Here is a 23,176-nt window from a genome sequence, read left to right on the forward strand (position 1 = left end):
CACATTCTCCCTCCGGCAGTTACCACGTAGAAACCAGGCCTCCCCAAGGACTGCGTGAACGTTGGCGTTCCTGGGCTTTGGGAGCACCTGTTCCTTCTGGAAGCTGGAGTCCCCAAATCTGAGAAAGGGAGGGTCAGGGTCCATGCCAGAGCACATCGGATCTCATCCTGTGACCCTCACAAATACCCCTTGACTTGGCTTCGGTTCCCAGGAAGCAGACTGAGACTGAGATTTGGACACATGTCGCTTACTGAGTGGTCTCAGAAGAAGGGACCAGTGATGCAGGATGGGGCAGAGGAAGAAAGAAGATAACGTGGGATTTCTGCTGGAGATTACCTCGGGATAAAGCCCGCTATCATCATTCCACCTTGAAGGAAGAGGGATGGTCTTTTGTAACCCAGGTCAGTCAGCCATTGGCTGTGGGGTCGCCCCCAGCCCCAGGGTGAGACCTCCGGGTGAGGTGACTCCTCTGGCTGGAAGGGGTGGCTGGGAGCCACAGGCGGGGACCGGGGCACCATCCTGCCAAAGCAGACCCGGGTAAGGCCATGGAGACTGCCCACTACCCTGCACAGTTCCTTACCCAGAGGGACCCCCGAGAGACTCCACCCACCCACGTGTTCCCCTCCTCACCCTCCATCCATAGGGAGTTCATTCTCTCGGCGATGTGTCCTGATCAGGACCAGTAGCAACAGCATCACCCGAGAACTTGTTAGAAACACAGTTCTGAGGGGCGCCTGGGGGCTCAGTCGGTTGAGCGTCCGACTTCACCCAGGTCATGATCTCGCGGTGCCTGAGTTGGAGCCCCGCATTGGGCTCTGTGTTGTCAGCACAGAGCCTGCTTCACATCCTCTGTCCTCCTCTCTCTGCCCCTCCCCCCTCGTCTCAAAAATGAATAAACATTAAAAATATTTGACAAAGAAATGCAGTTTTTAGCTCGCTCCCAGACTTACTGAATCAGAAACTCAGGGGGTGAGAACAGCAGTGTGTGCTTTAAAAGGCCTTCCGGGCGATCCTAGCATATGCTGCCCCGGAGAGTGGAGGCTGTGCACAAAATGCTGGCGTCTTGACACAGGATGAAAGAATTGCCCCTGCACTTCACGTGGTCGCCCACTGTGCTCAGCCTCAGCCCCACTGCCTCCCCCGTTCAGCCGGTAGGTGCTGCTAAGACCCAGGGTTGACATTGACTGTTCAGCCATCCCCCGGCTGTCAGTGCCCTCAGTGTCTGACCTCTGTGGTCTCCACGTGGGCCCAAATTCAAGGTGTATCATCTCACACACCTCCTCCTTGACCAGACCTTGGTCAGGCTCCTCCGATCCCCCTTCTCAACTAGGACTTGACGTTGGCCAGGCTTTGCCAAGAATCCTGCTACATCTCAGCAGTGCTTGGCCCACTTCCCCTCACCCTGCGTGTCAGCTGTAAGTGCCCACACGTCCCTGCTGTGTGCAGAGCGGAGTTCAGTCTGGCTCCCCTATTTCCAAACTTTGGGCTCCGTTGCAGATGTCTTAGATAAAGTCTTCTGTCCGCTTGAACAAGTCAAAACAATTTTCCTTTATCTTCCCAAAGACTCAGACTTGCTATGTGATTTGGAGCCCAGGAAAAGTCTCACTTTCTCTTCTCCCGTCACCACCCCGCCTGCCAGCCCACCTCACCCGCTGCTCTGACTACAGAATTTTCTCTTGCTTTCCTCAAGTTTCAGGTCAGAAACATTATTTTCTTTGAATCTGGGAAGTTCCTGATAGAGATTCTGTTCCCCTTCCCCCCTGCCCAAATTTTCCTTGTGAAATCACACAGACTACCCACCCTTTTGTTCTTCTAAAAGGAAAGAGCAACGTACGTTGAATTCTTTCAGACGCCGTTTGGCCTCAGAAATGTAGTGGCCTAGACACTGTGCAAACCATTTCGTCACCTCAGAGCGACACCTAGGGCAGACATACAGCTCATACCAATTCTTAGTTTTAGGGTTTTTTTTTATTTTTTAAAAAATTCTTATAACATTTATTCATTTTTGAGAGAGACAGAGCATGAGCAGGGGAGTACGGAGAGAGAGGGAGACACAGAATCCGAAGCAGACTCCAGGCTCTGAGCTGTCAGCACAGAGCCCGACGCAGGGCTTGAACCCATGAGCCATGAGATCATAATCTGAAGTCGGACGCCCAACCAACTGAGCCACCCAGGCACCCCGTCAATTTTTAGATTATAATTTCAGAGGGACTAGAGAAAAGATGACTGGGGATCTTTTCTTTTTTCAGATCTTTTCTCTCTTTCCAATTTCTTTGCTTCCGGCAGGCAAATCTGTAAGGAATTGAAATTGAGTATCACCCCACAAATTAGTTTTGAAGAACCTGATATGCTGACACCTTGAGCTTCACACGGTAACCCCACCAGCCTGGGCCTGGAGCTCTGTCTTCACCTCCGGGACCTCAGGACCGTTCGTGTACAGGACACCGTTAGCCTGCCCAGAAATACAGAATGCTCAGTTGGTGGGTCATGAAATATGAGTTTGCTGTACTATTTGATAATATGTGATATGGAAAGTGGGAAAGCAAATTGGATGGATAAAGCCTATCTAGGGGGTAATTAAGGTAGTAGCTCATGAGATAAAGGCAAAACTTCATAGGATGTGGGAAGCATAGATAATAAGTCGCTGGTGAGACAGGCGGAATTCCTAATTGTGTTAAATTGTGTTGAATTGTGTTAAATACAGATACCAAGGACATGAGTAACTTGGAAGATAAACTAAATGGAATATAAGGAATACACAGAATACACGGATTATATGATGGAACAAAGAGGACTGTCACTTAAAAAGGAGTAGAAATGGTAATCAAAACTAAGTGATACTCAGCAGGGCAATTTTTCTATCTATTCCCTTAATTAGGGAAAACTGAGTCTCAGACAGTGACTTCCCACCAAAGGAGAGAAAATAATTTACGACTTTAATAGTCTATTTAAAATTCTAATATAAAACTGGGGGTGCCTGGGTGACGGAGTCAGTTAAGTGTCTGACTCTTGATTTCAGCTCAGGTCATGATCTCATGGTTTGTAGGTTTGAGCTCCACGTCGGGCTCTGTGCTGACAGTGTGGAGCCTGCTTGGGATTCTCTCTCTCTCTTTCTCTCTCTCTCTTTCTCCGTCTCTTTCTTTCAAAATAAATAAACAAAAATTTTAAAAATAATAAAATTCTAATATAAAATAAATCGTGATCAATCACTGTGTTCTAAGGGTATCTCCTGGCTTCAACATATATTCCTAATTTGCAAAGTTATGTAGAAGCCATGCCTCTATGTCTGGTATCAAGTTCTCCTGAAATCAGCCACTTTATGCCAGTACATTTTCACGGACCATGTCTAAAAACCCTAGCCAAAATGTGAGCTAACTTTAAACTTTCTACTTGTCTTCTCTCAGTGCAAAGAGGATGAGTAGTTGATGTGAGCCTGGCATTAGCCACATGGAGCATAAGGCCTGGGGACGCCAGACTGTGACAGGCACTCCATAACTGGATTATTCATCGGGAACCAAAGCCCACACCTGTCCTGCATTTTAAGAGGTACCGTCCGTCAGGGGACAGAAGGTCCAAGAACGCGAGGATAAAATGCTTGCCTTGAAGTTTTGAGGTGCCACGGGGCTGCGGCTCATTCTGCCCTTCATGGTCCCAGCCAGGAGGTCACCCGATGTCTACAACTCCCTCCATGCCAAGAAGGACAAACTTGGGACGCTACATAGCATCATTTCGGATTGTTTTTCATAATTTGGGGGGCAAATTCAACTATCCCTCATGGGAAACTTGATCCAGAATGTTTTTGTCCAGGCAAAAACTCAGGTTTGTATCTACTTAAACTACAAGGTTCTTTAGAGACAATATCAGATTAAAACTAGAATTGTATCTTTGGAATAGCTGGCTTATTGATGGGTTTCCTGCATTAATAGCAAAAACTCTCAATGACATCAAATTATGATTTCACAGCAGCAGGCGCCACTTGGAACACTCTACTAATGCTGTGATTGCCATGGTGAGTTAGGAAAAGATCCCTATTTGCGCCTAAACAGCCGTGACTGCATATTCCCTTATGAATACATGTGTGAGGAGGGAATGGATGATGGAGCATCATCTCGGGTACTTACCCGGTTTCTGGATTGTGGTGTTAACAAGGAGAAAAGACTAGGAAGGACTGGATGTGCTCAGGTGTCTGTGAGATGATAAGGTGGAAATGTCTCATAGGCAGCTGTCTACGATCCTATGAAATTCTACAGAGGTCTTTGTGAGAAAGATATTTAGAAGCCATCAGCCTATTTTGGGTAGTTGGGAGATGTGAATGTACGGAATAGTATGAATATTCTCACCAGGAAGAGTAGGACAGTGAAGGATGCGACCTAGAAAACACCAACATTAAAAGGGTGATTCTCCCACTCGCCCCAGATTTTCAGGTCAGAAACACATTTTATTCAAGTCTCTGGGAAGTTCTTGGCCAGAATGAGAGATTCCATTACCCCTAGAATTTCTCTAAAAGGCACACAGTAGGTCTACTCAAAAATCTCAATTGCGGTTTTTCCCAGCATTTTAAAATTTCAAAACCATGGATTTAAAAATACTAAAAGTTATAAGTAGAGTTACAAAGATTTTTGGCTTTCAATACTTATGCTCAAAAAAATAAAGCAGCAATTTTCATTCAGCAGAAATTCATCAGAGATACAAGTAGAAAGACACAATTAATAATTGGCTTTAATTTACCATTCTCACTCCAAGAAATATCAACGGACAAAGAAATAAGCAATAAGAAACTTTAAAAATAATCAATAAAACTAACCCAATAAATACAAATTATTTCCTAAAGATGGGGAATACACCATTTTAAAATTACCCATGGAATTTCATAACTTGACTATATATTGGTCAGTAAGAAACTGTCAAAATATTTTCTTAATTTAGAAAATAATGTACTAGAAAATAAGGGTAAAAATAAGAATCAAAATATAATTTAAAAATATAATTTTTTTGCTTAAAAAAATCAAATTCTTCTTAAAATATCTCAAAGAGAAAACGAAAACTAAAACTGAAGGCTATGCACAACAGAATGAGAAGACAACATATATCATTACCAGTAGGATGTAACTAAAGCATGTCAGTGAGGACAATTCATAACCTCAGATGCATTTTTTAAAGAATAAGATGGGGGTGCCTGGGTGGCGCAGTCGGTTAAGCGTCCGACTTCAGCCAGGTCACGATCTCGCGGTTCGTGGGTTCGAGCCCCGCATCGGGCTCTGGGCTGATGGCTCAGAGCCTGGAGCCTGTTTCTGATTCTGTGTCTCCCTCTCTCTCTGCCCCTCCCCCGTTCATGCTCTGTCTCTCTCTGTCCCAAAAATAAATTTAAAAAAGTTGAAAAAAAAATTAAAAAAAAAGAATAAGATGAAAAATGCCTGAATTACTGTTTAGTATACCACTTAAAAAGTAAATAAAAGACCACAAAACCTACCAAATGAAAATGGAAGAAAGAAATTTAGAAAGAAAAACTGTTTACACGTTAGGAGAGCTAAAAAAGTCTTCTTGACAAATGAAACCAAAATACAACCCAGTGGCAAGTCTAATCACAGGAAAATATAAAATCAGAATTCAAAATTAGTAAAGAAAGTGTAGATATATGAATAGATGAGAGATAGTTTAAGCAAAAATCAAATATTATTTACAACTTTATACCTCTGTATCTGGTGATAAGAGTAATGAATGACTGAGTTTAGGACAATATAAATGGCCAACGTCGATGTGATGATAATAACGAGCAACATTGACTGAAGGCTTGCCTGTGCCAGGAGGACAATAGACACAGTGGATCAGTTAGTCTTTTAGTGTCGTTGTCTCTCAACAAATACACCGGGAATCACAGACAGTAGGACGTGCCCAAGTTAAACATTCTGCCGGAATGTTAACCAGAGAAGCAAATGAACAGGGCGTCAGGCCTCTTTTCCACTCTGAGAAGCACTCACTCCCTTAGGCAAGTTCCTTCAGATTGCCAAGGATCAGATCACTCCCGTGGCCAGTTGAAAACAGTTCCAGGGCATAAGAAATGGAAAGCTGCCTGATCCGCTGGCCAGGGCCACCAAAACCGGATATAAGTAGCACCCAAAAGAAAACCAAGTGAGAACAATTCAACTCTAACGTCTAAAGATCCACATCCCAAATAAAATATAACTAAGAATCCAGCAAGAATAGTTCATTCAACAGCACCAAACCAAACTCACTCCAGGAGTCCAAGGATTTTTTTTTTTTTTTAATGGCAAAACTCATTTTACAAATGCAGACTGTGGTCTCATGACTTGTGGCTAAATAGAGCGGCCAGCACCTCTCTCCTACCTCCATGACCACAATAGACACTTCAGATCCCTCAAGTGTTTGGTGAGTAATGTCTATGTTCCCTCAGTTTGTGAATCTCAAAATAGTTTGCCGAGATTCAAAAAAGAACCAAAACAAAACTTCCAAGTAAAGTGAGAAGATAAATGAGTAACTGACCCAAAAGTAATATTCACAGTTCATCGCGCACACGCGCCCCACACACACATGCGAGCGCACACACGCACGCGCGCGCACACACGATTCTTTCGGAGCTATTTCCCATGTGGAGAAGACACCCCAGGCGGCCCCGTGCGCATCACCCACTCCCGTTGGCACAGGCGTCGGGAGTCCCACGGCCTGCAACCCGCACAGTCCGAGTCGACGCGTGTGCTCAGACCGCCCCTTGAGCCCGCCTACCGGACGCCAGGTGCCGAGCCCCCGGATTGGATCGTCCGCCTGAACCCTGCCCCCGGGACACGGGGCTGGGGGTGCGGAGGGGGACCCGGCCGGGGAATAAAATCCGGCCCGAACCCCCGCGCGGTCCGGGTGGGCCCCCGACTCTACCCCCATCGCCGTTCCGGCCTCCCAGCCGCCCCCCCGCCGCCCCCAGTCCCGGCCCCTCCAGGTCCCCCCCCCCCCCCCCCGCAGACCCTCGGGTCCTAGGCCCCGCCCCGCCCTGACGCCGCGCCTCCCGCCTGCTCAGCGCAACAGGGCGCCTTCCGGGTCCAGGGTGCAACCGAGGAGGTGAGGGTCACCGCGGGGCTGCGACCTCGAGGGTGGAGGGTGGTCACCGCAGGGGTGCGACCTCGGGAGGGGGGCAGGGATGACCTGGGTGGGGGCGAGTCACTGCAGGGGGGCGACCTGGAGGGGGCAGGGGTGACCTGGGAGGGGCAGGTCACCTCAGGGGGCGACCTCGGGGGGGGGGGGTCACCTGAGGGCGCGGCGGGTTCGAGCGGAGCAGGCCTGCCATGCTTGGCGAGCTGATTTTCAGACTGTCGCCGAGAGCAACCGAGGGGACCGGAGATGCGGGAAACCAGCCGACAAACGGCTTTTTCCTCGTGGATGCTTCAAAACTTGACCACGTGGCTCGCACTCCGCACCCCTCCCGAGAGGCGCCCCCTGCAGAGTCGTTCCCGCAGATGTTGGCTGAGCCCTGGAACAGGGCCGGGGGCCCGCTGCCCCCTGTCGCTGAGGGCCCCCTGACCCCGGCCTCCTCCGCTCGCCCGGGGACGCGCGGCTCTTCGTGTCCCGGATCTGGAGGCTGCGGGCGCCTCGGGCAGGTACGCGGGTGCCCGGGCCCAGCCGCTCTGTGCAAATCCTGCGGTCATCTTTAAGTCGTAAATAGTCCTTCTTGTCACGGTCTTCACCACGGATTGCGTGGCCTCGACTCCCTGTGGCACTCTTCCTCCGGGTAATAGAAAAACCCTTGGTTCGCCCCTGCGGCCTCCTGGTGCTTCTGGTGTTCTGCCCCCAGCGCGTCCTGCGGGAGAGAAGCCTCCCTCCGCACCTGCGTGTCTTCCGGAGACGACCGCGATGCGAGCTCGCTTCCACCCTGTCCGAGGGACACGAGGCCTCAGCGCGGTGCCGGCTCCCGGGTGGCTCTATGGCTTAGCTGGTTAAAGCGCCTGTCTCGTAAACAGGAGATCCTGGGTTCGACTCCCAGTAGGGCCTGGCGTTTTCTGAAACCCACTCTTCCTGAGAATCGTTTTACGTTGGCCAGGCCCCTCGAGTCAGTCCTACTCACCCCCCAAACTCTCAACAATCTCCCGGCGGTGGAACCCGAGCTGTTCGGTTGCAGCTTGCTCGAGCTCCTTGCTCCTGAAAAGTGGATTCTCAGGGAGATGACAGTTCAAATGCCACCCACTGCCGAGGAAGGATGCTTTTCCTAGTAGAAGGGTTTTTGAGCACCTGCGGGGCGTTACAGTTTGAAGCAGCCAGACACGGAGAAATGCGTAATGTCTCTAGATTCTAGCAATCTCCAGCTCTATTTATAATGATTTCATAAAATAAGAGAAATTCATGAACCATGAATCCTGTGTTCACTACAAAGAAGAAAACTTTGGGTGTTTGCGGGGGGGGGGGGTGGAGAATAAACAGTTAAGATCCCTTGTTAATCCTCTTAAGGAAACTTTAGGAATAATGATCAACTGGAAGTTAAAATGTCCGGGACCCAAGAATTCCCAGGGGAGGACAAAGTTACTGTGGGAAAAGAGCAGGTTGGGGGACACCTAAGGCCACTTCGTTCGAAACGAAGTTTGTAAGATTGAACCCTGCGTGTGGGCTCTGTGCTGACAGCTTGGAGCCTGCTTGGAATTCTCTCTCTCTCTCTCTCTCTCTCTCTCTCCCTGCCCCTCCCCCGCTCTCTCTCCCTCCCTCTCAAAATAAATAAATAAACCTTAAAAGTAAAAAAAGAAGACATCCAGATGGCTAACAGACACATGAAAGGATAACTCCTAAAAAAAACCCAAACAACTCAATTATTTTATTTTTTTTAAATCATACCTGTAGTACTCTTTAATCCCTACTCCCTATCTCCCCCAGCCCCCCACCTACCTCCCCTCCAGTAACCATCAGTTTGTTCTCTATAGTTAGGAGTCTGTTTCTTGGTTTCTCTTTCTCTCTCTCTTGTTTTCCTTTGCCTAGTTCGTCTCTTAAATTCCACATGTGAGTGGTCATATGGTATTTGTCTTTCTCTGACTGACTTTTTGCTCAGCATTATACTCTCTAGCTCTATCCATCTTGTTGCAAATGGCAAGATGTCATTCTTTTTAAGGCTGAGTAATATTCCACTGTATATTCAATGCCACATCTTCTTTATCCATTCATGTATCCATGGACACTTGGGATGTTTCCATAATTTGGCTACTGTAGATAATGCTGCAATAAACATCCAGGTGCGTGTATACCTTAGAATTAGTGTTTTTATATTTTGGGGGGGGGGTAAGTATCTAGTGGTGTGATTCCTGGATCATAGGTTAGTTTTATTTTTAATTATTTGAGGAAACTCCATACAGTTTTCCACAGCAGCTGCACCAATTTGCATTCCCACCAACACTGCAAGAGGGGTCCTTTTTGTCCACATCCTCACCAACACTAATTATTTCTTGTGTTTTTGATGTTAGCCGTTTTGTGTGAGGTGATAGTTCATTATGGTTTTTATTTGTATTTCCCTGATGATGAGTGATGTTGAGCATATTTTCATGTGTCTGTTAGCCATCTGGAAGTCTCCTTTTTTTTATGTTTGAGGTTTATTTATTTATTCTGAGAGGGAGGAAGAGAGAGCGGGGAAGAGGCAGAGAGAAGTTTCCAAGCAGGCTCCAAGCTGTCAGCACAGAGGTCACATGCGGGGTTCAATCTCACAAACTTCGAGATCATTACATGAGCTAAAATCGAGAGTCAGAGGCTTAACTGACTGATCCACCCTGGCACCCCTGGCCATCTGTATGGCTTCTTTGGAGAAATGTCTGTTCATGTCTTCTACCCATTTTTAATTGGGTCATTTGTTTTTTGGGTGTTGAGTTGTATCAGTTCTTTATAGATTTTGGATACTAACCCTTTATCTGATATGTCATTTGCAAATATCTTCTCCCATTCTGTCGGTTGCCTTTCAGTGTTGTTGATTGTTTCCTTTGCTGTGCAGAAGCTTTGTATTTTGATGTAACCCCAAACCACTCAATTTTTTAAATGTGCAAATATCTGAACAAGCAACGCAACCGAGATAGAGTCGGCAAATAAGCGTATGGAAAGGTGTTCGACACCGTCTGCCCTATCAGGGGATTGCAGACTGAAACAGCACTGGGATACCACTAGGTGGCTACTGCTATGGCCAAACTCCAGTACACGAACAACACCAACTGTTGGTGACCACGTGGAGCAACAGGAGCTCTGATTCGTTGCCGGTGCGGATGCAAAATGGGGCAGCCACCTTGGAAGAGAGCCTGGCAGTTTCTTACAAAATGAAAGAGTCTCACCGTGTGACGTAGCAGTAACGCCTCTCAGTACTTCACCCTTGTCCACGCTGAATGGATTCTGAGAAAAGCCCATGTAGACCTGGGATAGAAATGGTGATTTCTTTACCGTTTCCTCCTCAAACCGCCTTCCAGGAGGTGCGGGGACTTGAGACCAACTGAATGAAGTCTTTTACGGAAAAGGGTCATCTGGAGCCTGGCGACTTCGGGGAGGAAGGGCCTCCTGCCCCAAGCCTGTCATCCGTGGAGCGCACACTCTGCATGGCATCCACAGGACACTCACCCGGGTCTTGAGTGTGACATGGGCAGACACTCTGCCAACTGGGACAGAAGGCGGACCACCCGGAAGGACGCTTAACTCCCAAGATGTCAGAGTGAGGGAGCCGGCTGAGCGTCCTGCCTGGCCGGGAACATGCGCTGCCTTCGGGAGGAAGGAAGCCCAACTCCCATGGCGGAGACCGGGCGGGAGGGGATTTTTCCCAGGCCTGGAGAGCCGGCCCAACACGAAAATCCAAAAGGGACTGGGGAGCTTCATTTTGAACTTGCCCAGGACCGGTGCCTCCTTCTTCCCTCAAGGGCTTGCCTTTGCAGGGGGAGTGTCTACCACGGTTATCTACGCCTGTCCCACCGCTGCATTTGGGGGAGCAGATAGCCTGTGAATTTCGCACATTTGCAAACGGGAGGAATTGTGTCCAGAATCGCTCACACGTAGAGCCACCGCTCACACACCCTTCGTAACTGGGCGACTTAGACGAGTTGACGCTGAAATGAGTTGAGATCTGGGGAGACTGGGCCGGGGTGCGTGTTTTGTCCTGGGGGACCCGTGGAAGGCTTTGGGGAGCAGGGGGCAGGTTGTTAGGTGCGATAGCGTCTCCCCGCCCCCTCCTCGGGATCTCGCTTCCCAACCTCCAAACCTGTGAGCACGGTATCCTGCACGGCAAAAGGGGCGTGGAGGACGGGAGTGAGTCACGGGTCTTGAGGCGCGGTAGTGACCTGGCTTCTTGGTCCACAAGGCGTGGGGAGGGGACAAAAGTCGCGTGCCTTCTCTGAGGCTCGAACTCAGGACCTTCAGATTATGAGACTGACGCGCTGCCCGCTGCGCTAAGAAGGCACCTGCCTGGCGGGCCTCTCGGCCTCTCCATCCGGTCCAGCCCCGGCACCCGAGGCACACCCCGGACCCGGGAGGTCCTGCCCGCTGTCGTGCGGCCCTCCGCGGACACTGTGTCCCCGGCAGGTCACAGTGACCGATCCGAGTCCCCGGGGTTTACCCTCGAGGAAAGAAACCGCCCGGAGCGGCGCCGCCACAGGGCTGATTTCACCCCAGCCCCACGTCGGCCCCGCGTGGGACCAGGGCGCGCACCCTCCCCAGCCCCCGCCCCCTGCGGGACCTCCGGACCGCGGGCCCCGCGCCTGCCCCGCACACCCGCCCCCTGCCCCCGGGCGGCCGCGACCCCCGTCCCCGACGTCCAGGCAGCAGGTGCGGCGGGACCTCCGAGGACTGGGAAGGAGCCGCGGGGTCGGCCCCGGAAGACCACCGGCCACGCGGACCGCGTCCTGACTCAGTGCAGGCCTCCCACGTGCCATCTGGCAGCCCAGGAAACGATTCGCTTGGTTTTCCTGCGAGTAGAAGTTCCTGATTGGAAGGGCTTCGTGGAAGGGCTTCGTGATGTGCGAAACGGGATGACGTCTAACAGGAGTGTTGACGCCACCGAACCCTGGACACACGGCGGCCGCGATGCTCGGGAGGCACGCGGGTAGTGACAGTGAGCTCCCCTGGGACGTGCTCTTTGAAGCCACTTACCTGAAGTGACACGCGTCTCTCCATCACTTCTGTGCGCACGTTTGTGTCGTGTCCACGGTGTAGATGGGCAGTGGCCCGGGCCTGGGCGGGAGGGGGGCGGGGGTGCACGCTGCGGCGCTGGGGCTCTAAGCGGCGCCCGCCCCCCGTGCGGACCCTGCGGGGTGTGCAGTGTTCTGGCCCCGGGGGTTGTGGGAGGGGGAGAAGCCCGGGGAAGGATCGCGGGGCGGAGGGGGGGGGGGGCGGGAGGTTTCTCATCACCCGCAGGAACCACGAGTGGCAGGCGTGCGGTAGCGTGGCCGAGCGGTCTAAGGCGCTGGATTAAGGCTCCAGTCTCTTCGGGGGCGTGGGTTCGAATCCCACCGCTGCCAGCCTTTATATTGTGAGCAGACCTTAGAAAAAAGTCTGGCTGCCAATTATTTATATGTAATGTAAGGTCATGAGGTTCACACGGAAGTGAGACCTCCACCAGCCACACCGAGCTCCCTAAACGGCAGGTGCGCGGTACCAGCGGAGCGGTCGTGAGACCCGACCTGGAGTGGCACTTTTGTTGAGTCTGGCCTCCCCCAGATGTTACTAAACTGTCTTCCTATAGCGTCTGGGAAGGTCCTGGTTCCCCGCCAGCCTGAAGCGCAGTGTGAGCATCACAACTGCCACGTGTGTCCTGCTAGTCCCCTGATACTGTCATGGGTTCCTTACACATATTAAGCCATCTAATATTCTCAATAATACACAAGGAGATTTACATTAGAGATGCGAGGAGAGAAGGAGACTAAAGTTAAGACCAGGAAACCCCGTGCCTGTAGGTGGATTCAGGACGTAGTGACTGTAGTAGACTGAAAAATACCCCTTCCTCCCCATTCCTGGAATCTGTAAATATCACCTTATATGGCAAAAAGTTGAAATGGGGAAATTATCCTGGATGGTTCAGGCGGACCTTAACTGCCTCACAACTGTCCAAGGGAGAGGGGGAAAGAAAAAGGGTATGGATACGAGGCCGAGACAAGCCACTGGGACCTTGTGGGCGCCTTGATTTCCCCCCAGTAACACTGACGTTGGGACTTGTGGCCTCCGGCGCTGAGAGGAAATACCTGTAGCTTCAAGCTGCTGAGCCGGTGGTAACCTGTCACAGGAGCCTGGGACTCTAAATCAGTGTGTGTAAATGCTAAGCAACACCAGCCCAAACAATCGTTTTTGTTAGCTTCTTTGATTGCCAGCCCGACAGGTGCAAAGTGGAGTTTCACTGCAGTTCTGTAGCTGCATTTTTGCATTTCTCTTAAGAATAATATTACTTATTATAATCTTATAATTATTAAAAGATTAATAATATTTCCATGTTTCACAGCCATTTGTTTTTCCTTTTTCATGAACTCAGTGTCTGTACCCTTTGCACGTCTTTCCTGTGAGTTGGAATGCACTTGCTGAGGTATAGAAGTTACTTATATTAGGAAAACTAACTTCACAACACAACTTACACATTTCCCCACCATTTTTTCATTTGATTTTTCACTTCGCTTATGCAATTTCTTTGAGGGGATGACGGAGTATCTAAGCAGAATATGGCTTTAATATAGTGAGTTATGTCACTTTCATTGTTTCTGATTTTTTTGCAAAAATTAGTTTTCTACACCAAAATTATAAAAATGTCTCCCTTGGCAGTGCTAATAATTATATTTCCGGTCCCCCCCCTTCTAAAACTTATATCTACTTGGAATCTTTTATTATTGCAGGTGGTGTATTGATGTAAGCTTTGTTTTCCCAAATAGCTACTCAACACCATACGCTGAACAATCCCTCCTGCTCTGTTTACTTAGTTACCACTGTTACCATACTCTAATGTATATATTTGCCGCTCCCTCCTTTGGACTTTTTATTTGCTATACCAATCACTGTCACTACCCGCGTGCCTCCCGAGCATCCGCGGCCGCCGTGTGTCCAGGGTTCGGTGGCGTCAACACTCCTGTTAGACGTCATCCCGTTTCGCACATCACGAAGCCCTTCCACGAAGCCCTTCCAATCAGGAACTTCTACTCGCAGGAAAACCAAGCGAATCGTTTCCTGGGCTGCCAGATGGCACGTGGGAGGCCTGCACTGAGTCAGGACGCGGTCCGCGTGGCCGGTGGTCTTCCGGGGCCGACCCCGCGGCTCCTTCCCAGTCCTCGGAGGTCCCGCCGCACCTGCTGCCTGGACGTCGGGGACGGGGGTCGCGGCCGCCCGGGGGCAGGGGGCGGGTGTGCGGGGCAGGCGCGGGGCCCGCGGTCCGGAGGTCCCGCGGGGGTCGGGGGCTGGGGAGGGTGCGCGCCCTGGTCCCACGCGGGGCCGACGTGGGGCTGGGGTGAAATCAGCCCTGTGGCGGCGCCGCTCCGGGCGGTTTCTTTCCTCGAGGGTAAACCCCGGGGACTCGGATCGGTCACTGTGACCTGCCGGGGACACAGTGTCCGCGGAGGGCCGCACGACAGCGGGCAGGACCTCCCGGGTCCGGGGTGTGCCTCGGGTGCCGGGGCTGGACCGGATGGAGAGGCCGAGAGGCCTGCCAGGCAGGTGCCTTCTTAGCGCAGCGGGCAGCGCGTCAGTCTCATAATCTGAAGGTCCTGAGTTCGAGCCTCAGAGAAGGCACGCGACTTTTGTCCCCTCCCCACGCCTTGTGGACCAAGAAGCCAGGTCACTACCGCGCCTCAAGACCCGTGACTCACTCCCGTCCTCCACGCCCCTTTTGCCGTGCAGGATACCGTGCTCACAGGTTTGGAGGTTGGGAAGCGAGATCCCGAGGAGGGGGCGGGGAGACGCTATCGCACCTAACAACTTGCCCCCTGCTCCCCAAAGCCTTCCACGGGTCCCCCAGGACAAAACACGCACCCCGGCCCAGTCTCCCCAGATCTCAACTCATTTCAGCGTCAACTCGTCTAAGTCGCCCAGTTACGAAGGGTGTGTGAGCGGTGGCTCTACGTGTGAGCGATTCTGGACACAATTCCTCCCGTTTGCAAATGTGCGAAATTCACAGGCTATCTGCTCCCCCAAATGCAGCGGTGGGACAGGCGTAGATAACCGTGGTAGACACTCCCCCTGCAAAGGCAAGCCCTTGAGGGAAGAAGGAGGCACCGGTCCTGAGCAAGTCCAAAATGAAGTTCCCCAGTCCCTTTTGGATCTATTTCTGGGCTCTATTCTGTTCCATTCTATTTTTCCCACCAACACCACACTGTCTTGATCACTATGGCTTTCTAGTAAATCCGAGGACAGATAGTGACAGTCCTCGAAATCTGTTCTTCAGTTTTGTGTTGGTTATTCTGAGCCATTTGTCTCAACTTTAGAATCGGTTTGTCAATATTCTAAGTAACTTGCTGGAGTTTGGATTGGGATTTCCTTGAATCTATCAGTCAGGCTGTGTTGAGTCTCGGGTCTGCGGTCCGGGTAGACAGCGGGGAAATGTTTTCAAGGTCTGCAGGTGGAAGTCACAGGGGATCCCTCCCCATCCCTGCCTCCCCCCACCCCAGGGGAGCTGCACTCGGGGTTGTGCTTGCCCGACTGGCGGGGGGGGGGGGGGGGGGGGGGGAGGAAGGGAGGGAGAGAAGTTTGGGGAGGGAGGGAGAAAAACAAAGACCCGGAGTTTAGGGCCAGGATCCTTTGGAATTCGGTGCGGATTTCACGCGGGGCAGAGTCCACACGCGGTCTGGGCGCGTCCTCCCACGCCGGTCCCTGCCTCCCGGTCTCCCGCCCTCCGCCCCTCACCTCCGGGTGTCCAGGACCCCTGCCCGCAGACATCCCCCCAGTCCCAGACCCCACCCCGGTCAGTCGCGGAGCCTTTCCGGGGGCGCAGCGAGACCAGGTGCCAGCTTGTGCGCCTGGCTCTCGGCGCCCTGGGTACGACCTTGGGGAGGGGGTGCGGGCCATCACTGGGGTGCGACCTCGGGTGCGGGGTGCGGGTCACCGAGAGGGATGCGACCTCGGGGGGCCGGGGGGCGGGTCACTGCAGGGAGGTGCGACCTCGAGGGCGTGGGTCAGGTCACCGTGGGGTGCTACGTCGGGGAGGCGGGGGGAGGGGGCGGGTCACGGCTGGGTGCGACTTGGGGGGCGGGGGGGCGGGTCACCGCGAGGGATGCGACTTCGAGGGGGAGTCGGGGAGCGGGTCACGGGTTGGTGCGACCTCGGGGGTTGGGGCGGATCACCGCGGGGGATGCGACCTCGGGGGGTGGTGCTAGAGGGGAGAAGGCGTCCCCGTCGCCAGCTGAAGACGCCCCTCCCTCTCAGGCGGCCCGGGCTGCGCGGGGTGGGCGGAGCAGCGTTCGCCGGAACCGTAAAGCCCCAGGAGGGCCGACCCGGACCCAGGAACCAGCTGGGGCGCCGGGGGCCTCTCCGCCTCCCCTTCGCCTCCAGCGGGGCACCTGCGCGGGTCCCGGCAGCGCCCTCCGCGCGGGCGTCGTGGATTGGAGACGCGGCATGCCTCGCTTGGCCGAGGTCCACACCCCGACATTCCGCTCCCAGCTCCTGACCCTCCCTGCAAGTGACTGCTTGTGCAGTGCAGGTGCCGGGTGCCCGGGCGGCGCTCCGAGAGTCCTGCGTGAAGCTCCTTTGTTAGAGACCCCAACTTCGCACATTTGAAGGTGGAGTCCACGTTACAGAAGAGGCGCAGCCCCCGCAAGGTGTGATTTTGGAATACGTCATCCCGCTTAGGGGTTACGGGGGATGGCGTCGACTTACTGAGGGCTAGCCTCGGCCTGAGAGAGGTGCTGTGGGTTATCCTTGGACCGAACGAAGCGCTGGGAGGCCTAACAGGGCAGAGGCGCGGAGCGTGTCCGCTTCCCACCGGGTCCTGCACCTGCACCTGCCAGGGCGGGAACGTTTAGTCTGAGAGTGAGGACAGACCCAGCACCGACCCCGCTGTGTGCGCAGGCCCCATGGCTTAGTTGGTTAAAGCGCCTGTCTTGTAAACAGGAGATCCTGGGTTCGAGTCCCAGTGGGGCCTCGACTTTTCTCTTATTGATCCATTAACCCCTTCTGTTCCTTGTTCTGCACTGTATTTAGTGTTTCTATAAATTCTGACACAATCACTCATAAAGCACTTGTGACTGTGAAATTCTCACTCTCAAGGGAAAGTGATGTTCCTTTATGATCAAAGTGATAACAACTGTAAGAGAGGGAATCAATAGAAATGGGCCTCCGGTGACTCTCAGAGGCGAGAAACACAGAAATCGGCAACTCCCTACTTTGCTGAAGCTCCTCCGTGTCCTCGCTTTTGGGGGGGAGGGACGTGGCGGGGGGGGGGGGGAGACAATATAAATGTTCCCAACTCTTAAAACCTTTTTCCGAACTCCCACAGAATTTATTAGTGATTCTAGAAAACCCAGCATGGTATGTTTTACATGTGATTTTCCAAAGACTACTAAATTGTAAAATAGTAATTTATATTTTCTTATGTGTCTTCAGTCTTCAAGGGAGGCTTTTAGTCCCCAAAGAACTAAATAAATTGGCCCCATGGGAAACTGAACTTCAGTTCTGCAGTTTAAAACGCAGAACGATCCTACAACGCAGTGATTGCCAAGCTGGGTTTGCACTGGAGTCACCTAGGGAACTTGTTAAAACAGTTTCTTGGGACTCATCCCCAGAGGTTTTAATTTGGTGAAGGACCCAGCTGTGTGTACTTTTAGCAATTACCTTTGCAAAACTCCAGCTTAAAATAGTACAGACAGAGCTGAACCCAGAGGGAGGTGGCTGTATGCCCTTCGCATTTTCGTGCTGGTTCACGAACATCCACTTACCCTCCTATCATCAAGTTCGAATTGTGGGACGTCTACAATATTCCAGGTGTTTCCAGACCCACCCTCTCTTAACCCACCAATCCTGTCGAACACGTGTAATAAATAGCTCTTTGTCAATGAGAAAACAGCCTCCATAATGTTCACAGACACATAGTTAAGGACAAAGTTCAATGTCAAACCCAAGCCTGTCTGTCTGATTCTAGAACCCATGCTTTTCTCATGATACATGTCTTCTATTTTATTAGAGTCAATAATGAAGTCTTTGGTCACAGAGCTGAACAAAGTTAAGTGACTTGGACTGATCTCAAACCTAGTCCAATGGGTTTGGGAGCAGGAGATAACTCTGGTGTTTGTTTGTTTGAGAAAATTCTTGCCCAGTGAACGACTGCTCAACTCATGTTTGAATCATGGAAGAGGAAAATGTAAAACAAAACCTCAGGAAATGATGTAAGAAGTTCTCCATGAGGAATGAGCAGGCCCTGTGAACAAACCGGGCCTGTCTCCTAGGATCTATCTTCTTTTGCCCTGGACAAGCTCTCCTCATCCCCTGCTTCTTTTGATTTAAACATAGTGTATTAGTCAGCTGGGGCTGCTGTAACAAAATATCACAGACTGGGTGGTTTAAACAACAGAAGTTTATCTTCTCGTAGTTCTGGAGGCTAAAAGTCCAAGATCAAGGTGCCATCAGAGTGGTTTTCTGGTGAGGCCTCTCCTCCACCTTGTAGACATCAGCCTTCCTGCTGAATCCTCACATGGCTTTTCAAGGGGAGAGAGAGACAGTGAGACACTGTGATCGATCTGGTAGCTCTTTCCCTTCTTATCAGGACACCAGTCTTATTAAGGGCACCACCCTTATGACCTCAGTTCATCTTAATTAATTCCTTAAAGACCCTATCCCCAAATATAGGCACATTAGCGGTTAGGGCTTCAACATATGAGTTATGAGTTGGAAGGGCGGGGGTGGGGGGACAGAATTCAGCCCATAACAAGCAGGAGAGGGAGAACTGTGTGGCTGAGCTCTGAGTAACAACTTCGTCATGACGGCATCTAAGAGCTGTTAAAGTATTACCTGCTGAAAAGGGAGCTTTGTGGATGTGAAGAAAGTGTTGAGAAAGAAAGTGTTGTCATATAGTTAGCAAGGATTTGGCCTTTAAAACACTTTTTAAATTGCTTTTTCTGTTCTGCCTGGTCCTGAGGAGTGACCTGGTCTGACATATTCTCCCATATCATAATGGAGATAGCTGGAAATTGTCCCAGCCTTTGTAGGAAATAAAAGGAAGACTTAATTTGATTAACACCGTCCTGAAGCCAGCTGAGAAAGACATGAGCCTTGTCTCCAAGGAACCTCCAATATGGTTGAAAAGACCAAATAAACACATATCCTAAACACTACAGACATAAAAAAAACAATGCTTACTCATGACATTTGCAAAGAATTCACTTGGTGTCTGAATTCTGGAAATGTGTGAGCCTTGGGTACGTTGGACAAATTACACCTTTTTAAGCTTCAAGTTCCTCAGCTATAAAATTAGGACATTAGGGGCACCTGGGTGGCTCAGTTGGTTAAGTGTCCACCTTTGGCTCAGGTCATGATCTCGTGGTTTGTGAGTTCAAGCCCTGCGTTGGGCTCTGGACTGACAGCTCAGAGCCTGAAGCCTGCTTCGGATTCTGTGTCTCCGTCTCTCTCTCTCTCTCTCTCTCTCTCTCTCTCTCTCTGTCCCTCCCCTGCTTGTACTCTGTCTCTCTCTCTCTCTCTCTCTCTCAAAAGAAAATAAACATTAAAAAGTAAAATAAAATGAGAACATTCATAGTGCCCATCTCAAGGAGTTGTTAGGAGCATTGTATGAGAACATTCGTGTAAAGTGTCTAGGATATATGAAGTTACTATCATCCTCATCATCATTAATGCAATATATGCTTTCTGCAAATTGTTGGGGTAAATCCTACTCCCCCTTGCTATTATGATGGGACTAATGAGTGGAGGCAGTGATGCCCTCTATAATCATAACCCAAACTGTAAATGAAAGATGGATGCTGTTTCTCCAGGGAGATTCACTTGCCAGGGATGTGCCCCACCCTGCCCCCAGGGGCCACTGGCATAATGGGTGAGAACTGGCTTTATATGCCTTTGAACCAGACTTGGAACCCAGGCCTCAGGAAACACATTCACCCTACCTGCCGCATCAAGACCCTTAGTGGCTCTTACTGAAGCCGAATCGTGCTTGCTTCCCTCTCCCAGGACTTTTGGGATCCAACCGTTTTGCAATCTTTCTCCTGACTAAAAGCTTCTATAGCTAAAGACACCTGCTTAATACAAGTTCAAATGAGAAGAGGTATGTTCTGGTGATGTCTCTTTCTAGTCACACCAGCCAAGAGGGAAATGGGTATTGTTCAGTTTTATTTTGTTTTGAGACAGAAAGTGAAGGTTCCAAACTGTGAACAAGATCAAGCATGGTGAGGCGACCCCATGAGCTAAATGAATTCTCATTCTGCCAGACCAATGGCTAGCGTGTATCCACTTCAGTCCAGAATTATGTGCAAAAGATCCCATTGTCTAGGAGACAGGAGGAAAGAGAGCAGGTGTCACTAAAAATCAGTTCTCTAAAGGCCAATACTCTGAAGATAAATGTGAAGATCAAACGTTGTGAACAATGACCAATAAGCCAAAGTATTGAGGATTTTTGGTGGGGGAGGGGATGCTGTGGGATCTTGTTTTATTCTTTTCCTCTGCCATTTCATATGCAGATGTAGGAACTTCCTGGCAAATGTAGTTTATTATGTTCTCTGTTTTGTGTTTTTAATTTATTTTTGAGAGAGAGAGAGAGAAGACAGAGAGAGAGCGCTCTATGCCTCACCTTCCGAGTATTCACACATCACACTGTTTAGTTACAGCAGCATTGAGGGTTTACGCTTTCGTGACTGTGTAAACGTTAGTAATGATGGAATCGTGTAATGAACCACAGCTGCTTGAAACTCTCCTCTCAGTTCTATCGCAGATGGTACAAAATTCCTTTTTGTTTGTTTGTTTTTATTTTTTTCATTTTTGGAGCTATGCTGTTCGACCCTTGCTGTACTCTAACACGTTCCCAAGACATCCCATTACTGTTGTTATGGGATTGCCCCTCATCCTGGGTTCCCTGTCTCCTGGGGTCGTCCTATTGTTTTGTTCTCTCCCCCATTTTGAAGGTACATAGCTTCCAATAACTCCCTAAGAAATGGTGCCTGGGAAATGGCATTTGGGGTTTTGTTCATGCCTTCAAATGTCTTCTTCTAACTTCATACTTGATTGCTCGGTTGTGAATAGAATTCTAGGTTAGAAATCATTTCCTTGAGAATTTTAAAATCATCGCCCTTCCCTTCTCACTTCCATGGTTGCTGTTAGGAAGTTCAGTACCATTTTTTATTTTATTGGACTTCATATGCATATTTTCCCCGCTGGAAGTCTTTGGGATCCTGCCATCCTGATTTATCTGGATGCCACCTATATCCTCATTCCAATTCTTGGGGTCCCGCTCTTTCCTCCTCAGTGCCCTGACTTACGAGAGCCCTGCAGAAAATTTCAACCCACTTTCTGGTACCATTTTCTGTTTCAGTCAAGGTCCCTGGTCGTAAACAAAGATAATGATTCTGATAAGTTAAGCAGAAAGGAGATATTGGAAGAGTGGTAGTTTACAGCATCAACGCAAAAGGAGAAGAACCAAACTTGATCAACAAGCAGAAATGAAGGGAAGCAAGACACAGCCAAGATCCCACTCCAGAAAGACGATGAAGGATATATCCTTTAATGCTGTCACATGGGACATCAGTCAGGGAGGCACCTGCTCTGACAGTCCATTTCCTCCTCCCCATTCTTTTGCATCATTTTACCAAGATTCAAATCCTACGTAGAAGAGTCTGACTGACCACATGTAGATCACACGTATCCTTTAGCTCAAGGTTGCTGGGAGAAGAATACACTGCCCACCTCCCAATGGCTTCTTTAATCATACAGAAGAGCCACAACCACTAATGTCCACTAACCTATCACACAGTGCTTTGATTTAGGAAAGAGATAGATAGATAGATAGATAGATAGATAGATAGATATAGATATAGATACATATAGATAGATAGATATAAATAGATATAGATATAGATGATATAGATATAGATTTGAAAGCACTTTCTCTACTGAAAGGGCTTTTCAAATGTTACTTTATAATGTTAATTATAATTATGATATTCATTAATTTATGATTTATATTGAGCATGTCTCCCACCTGTCTCGCCTAAAAGTATATTTTTTCTCATGTCTTCAAAACTTCTGCTAACTTGGGGTTTTAAAATCAACCTTATCTTCCTTGATCTTAGCAGGTGTCTCCCATCAAAATTCAATGAAGCACATGAATGAAAGTTTTCCAGAAGATTTAATTCTTATGGGTTTTACCAAATACCCTTGGTCGGATCTCCCTCTCTTCTTTGCCCTCCTGATTTCCTACACGTTGACACTGTTGGGAAATATTGCTATTATTCTGGTTTCTCAACTAGATTCCCAACTCCAAAGTCCTATGTATTTCTTCCTCACAAACCTCTCCTTTTTGGACCTCTGTTTCACCACCACGACTGTACCCCAAATGCTGTTCAACTTGGGAGGCTCCAACAAGAACATCACTTATATAGGCTGTATGGTGCAGGCCTATATATTTCACTGGCTGGGCTGTACTGAATGTGTCCTGCTTGGCATCATGGCCTTAGACCGCTATGTGGCTGTGTGTAAGCCTCTGAGGTACTCTGTAATCATGGACCACAAGCACTGCCAGCAGCTCTCCAGCTCAGCCTGGCTCATTGGTCTGGCAAATTCACTGCTGCAGTCGACGCTCACAGTCCAGCTGCCCCTGTGTGGGAATCAGGAGCTAGATCACTTCTTTTGTGAGCTGCCCGGGCTTATTAAGATGGCTTGCACGGACACCACAATCAATGAGGTCACTTTAGCAGTGGTGGCCACCTTTCTGATAATGGGACCCCTCTCCATGATTCTTGTCTCTTACAGTTGTATTGCCCAAGCTGTATTTCGAATCCCTTCTGCTGATAGGAGACTTAAGGCCTTCAGCACTTGTTCATCACACTTACTGGTGGTGTCTTTATTTTATGGCCCCGGCATCTACATCTACATGCAGCCCTCAGGGGACAGCCCTCAAGACCTTACCAAAGCTCTGACACTGTTTTACTGTGTTATTACTCCTATGGCCAACCCATTCATCTACACCTTGAGGAACAAGGATGTTAAAGGAGCTTTGAGGAGATTTCTGAGGAGTGCCATTTTGTCCGAAAGAATATGAGAAAATGATGCTTTA

General features: G+C 49.9%; 1 protein-coding gene, 1 long non-coding RNA gene and 5 other non-coding genes across 7 annotated transcripts; 6 read left to right on the top strand and 1 right to left on the bottom strand.

Moving 5' to 3' along the window:
• Positions 1-2,168: 2,168 nt before the first annotated feature.
• LOC123385648 lies at positions 2,169-4,038 on the top strand. Its single transcript, XR_006598582.1, has 3 exons — positions 2,169-2,480; positions 2,705-2,820; positions 3,405-4,038. It is a non-coding gene; the product is annotated as an uncharacterized LOC123385648 (long non-coding RNA).
• Positions 4,039-7,921: 3,883 nt separating this feature from the next.
• On the top strand, positions 7,922-7,995 carry TRNAT-CGU. The gene has a single exon. It is a non-coding gene; the product is annotated as a tRNA-Thr (tRNA).
• A 3,335-nt stretch (positions 7,996-11,330) lies between these two features.
• TRNAM-CAU lies at positions 11,331-11,403 on the bottom strand. Its single transcript has one exon. It is a non-coding gene; the product is annotated as a tRNA-Met (tRNA).
• A 976-nt stretch (positions 11,404-12,379) lies between these two features.
• On the top strand, positions 12,380-12,461 carry TRNAL-AAG. Its single transcript has one exon. It is a non-coding gene; the product is annotated as a tRNA-Leu (tRNA).
• A 2,172-nt stretch (positions 12,462-14,633) lies between these two features.
• On the top strand, positions 14,634-14,706 carry TRNAM-CAU. Its single transcript has one exon. It is a non-coding gene; the product is annotated as a tRNA-Met (tRNA).
• Positions 14,707-16,976: 2,270 nt separating this feature from the next.
• TRNAT-UGU lies at positions 16,977-17,050 on the top strand. Its single transcript has one exon. It is a non-coding gene; the product is annotated as a tRNA-Thr (tRNA).
• A 5,166-nt stretch (positions 17,051-22,216) lies between these two features.
• On the top strand, positions 22,217-23,161 carry LOC101090104 (olfactory receptor 2B11-like). Its single transcript, XM_003985665.2, has one exon. It carries the CDS (start codon positions 22,217-22,219, stop codon positions 23,159-23,161), a length of 945 nt encoding a protein of 314 aa, XP_003985714.2.
• The last annotated feature ends 15 nt before the right edge of the window (positions 23,162-23,176 follow it).

This window comes from Felis catus, chromosome B2 (genome assembly GCF_018350175.1).
Source record: "Felis catus isolate Fca126 chromosome B2, F.catus_Fca126_mat1.0, whole genome shotgun sequence".
Taxonomy (NCBI): Eukaryota; Metazoa; Chordata; class Mammalia; order Carnivora; family Felidae; genus Felis; species Felis catus.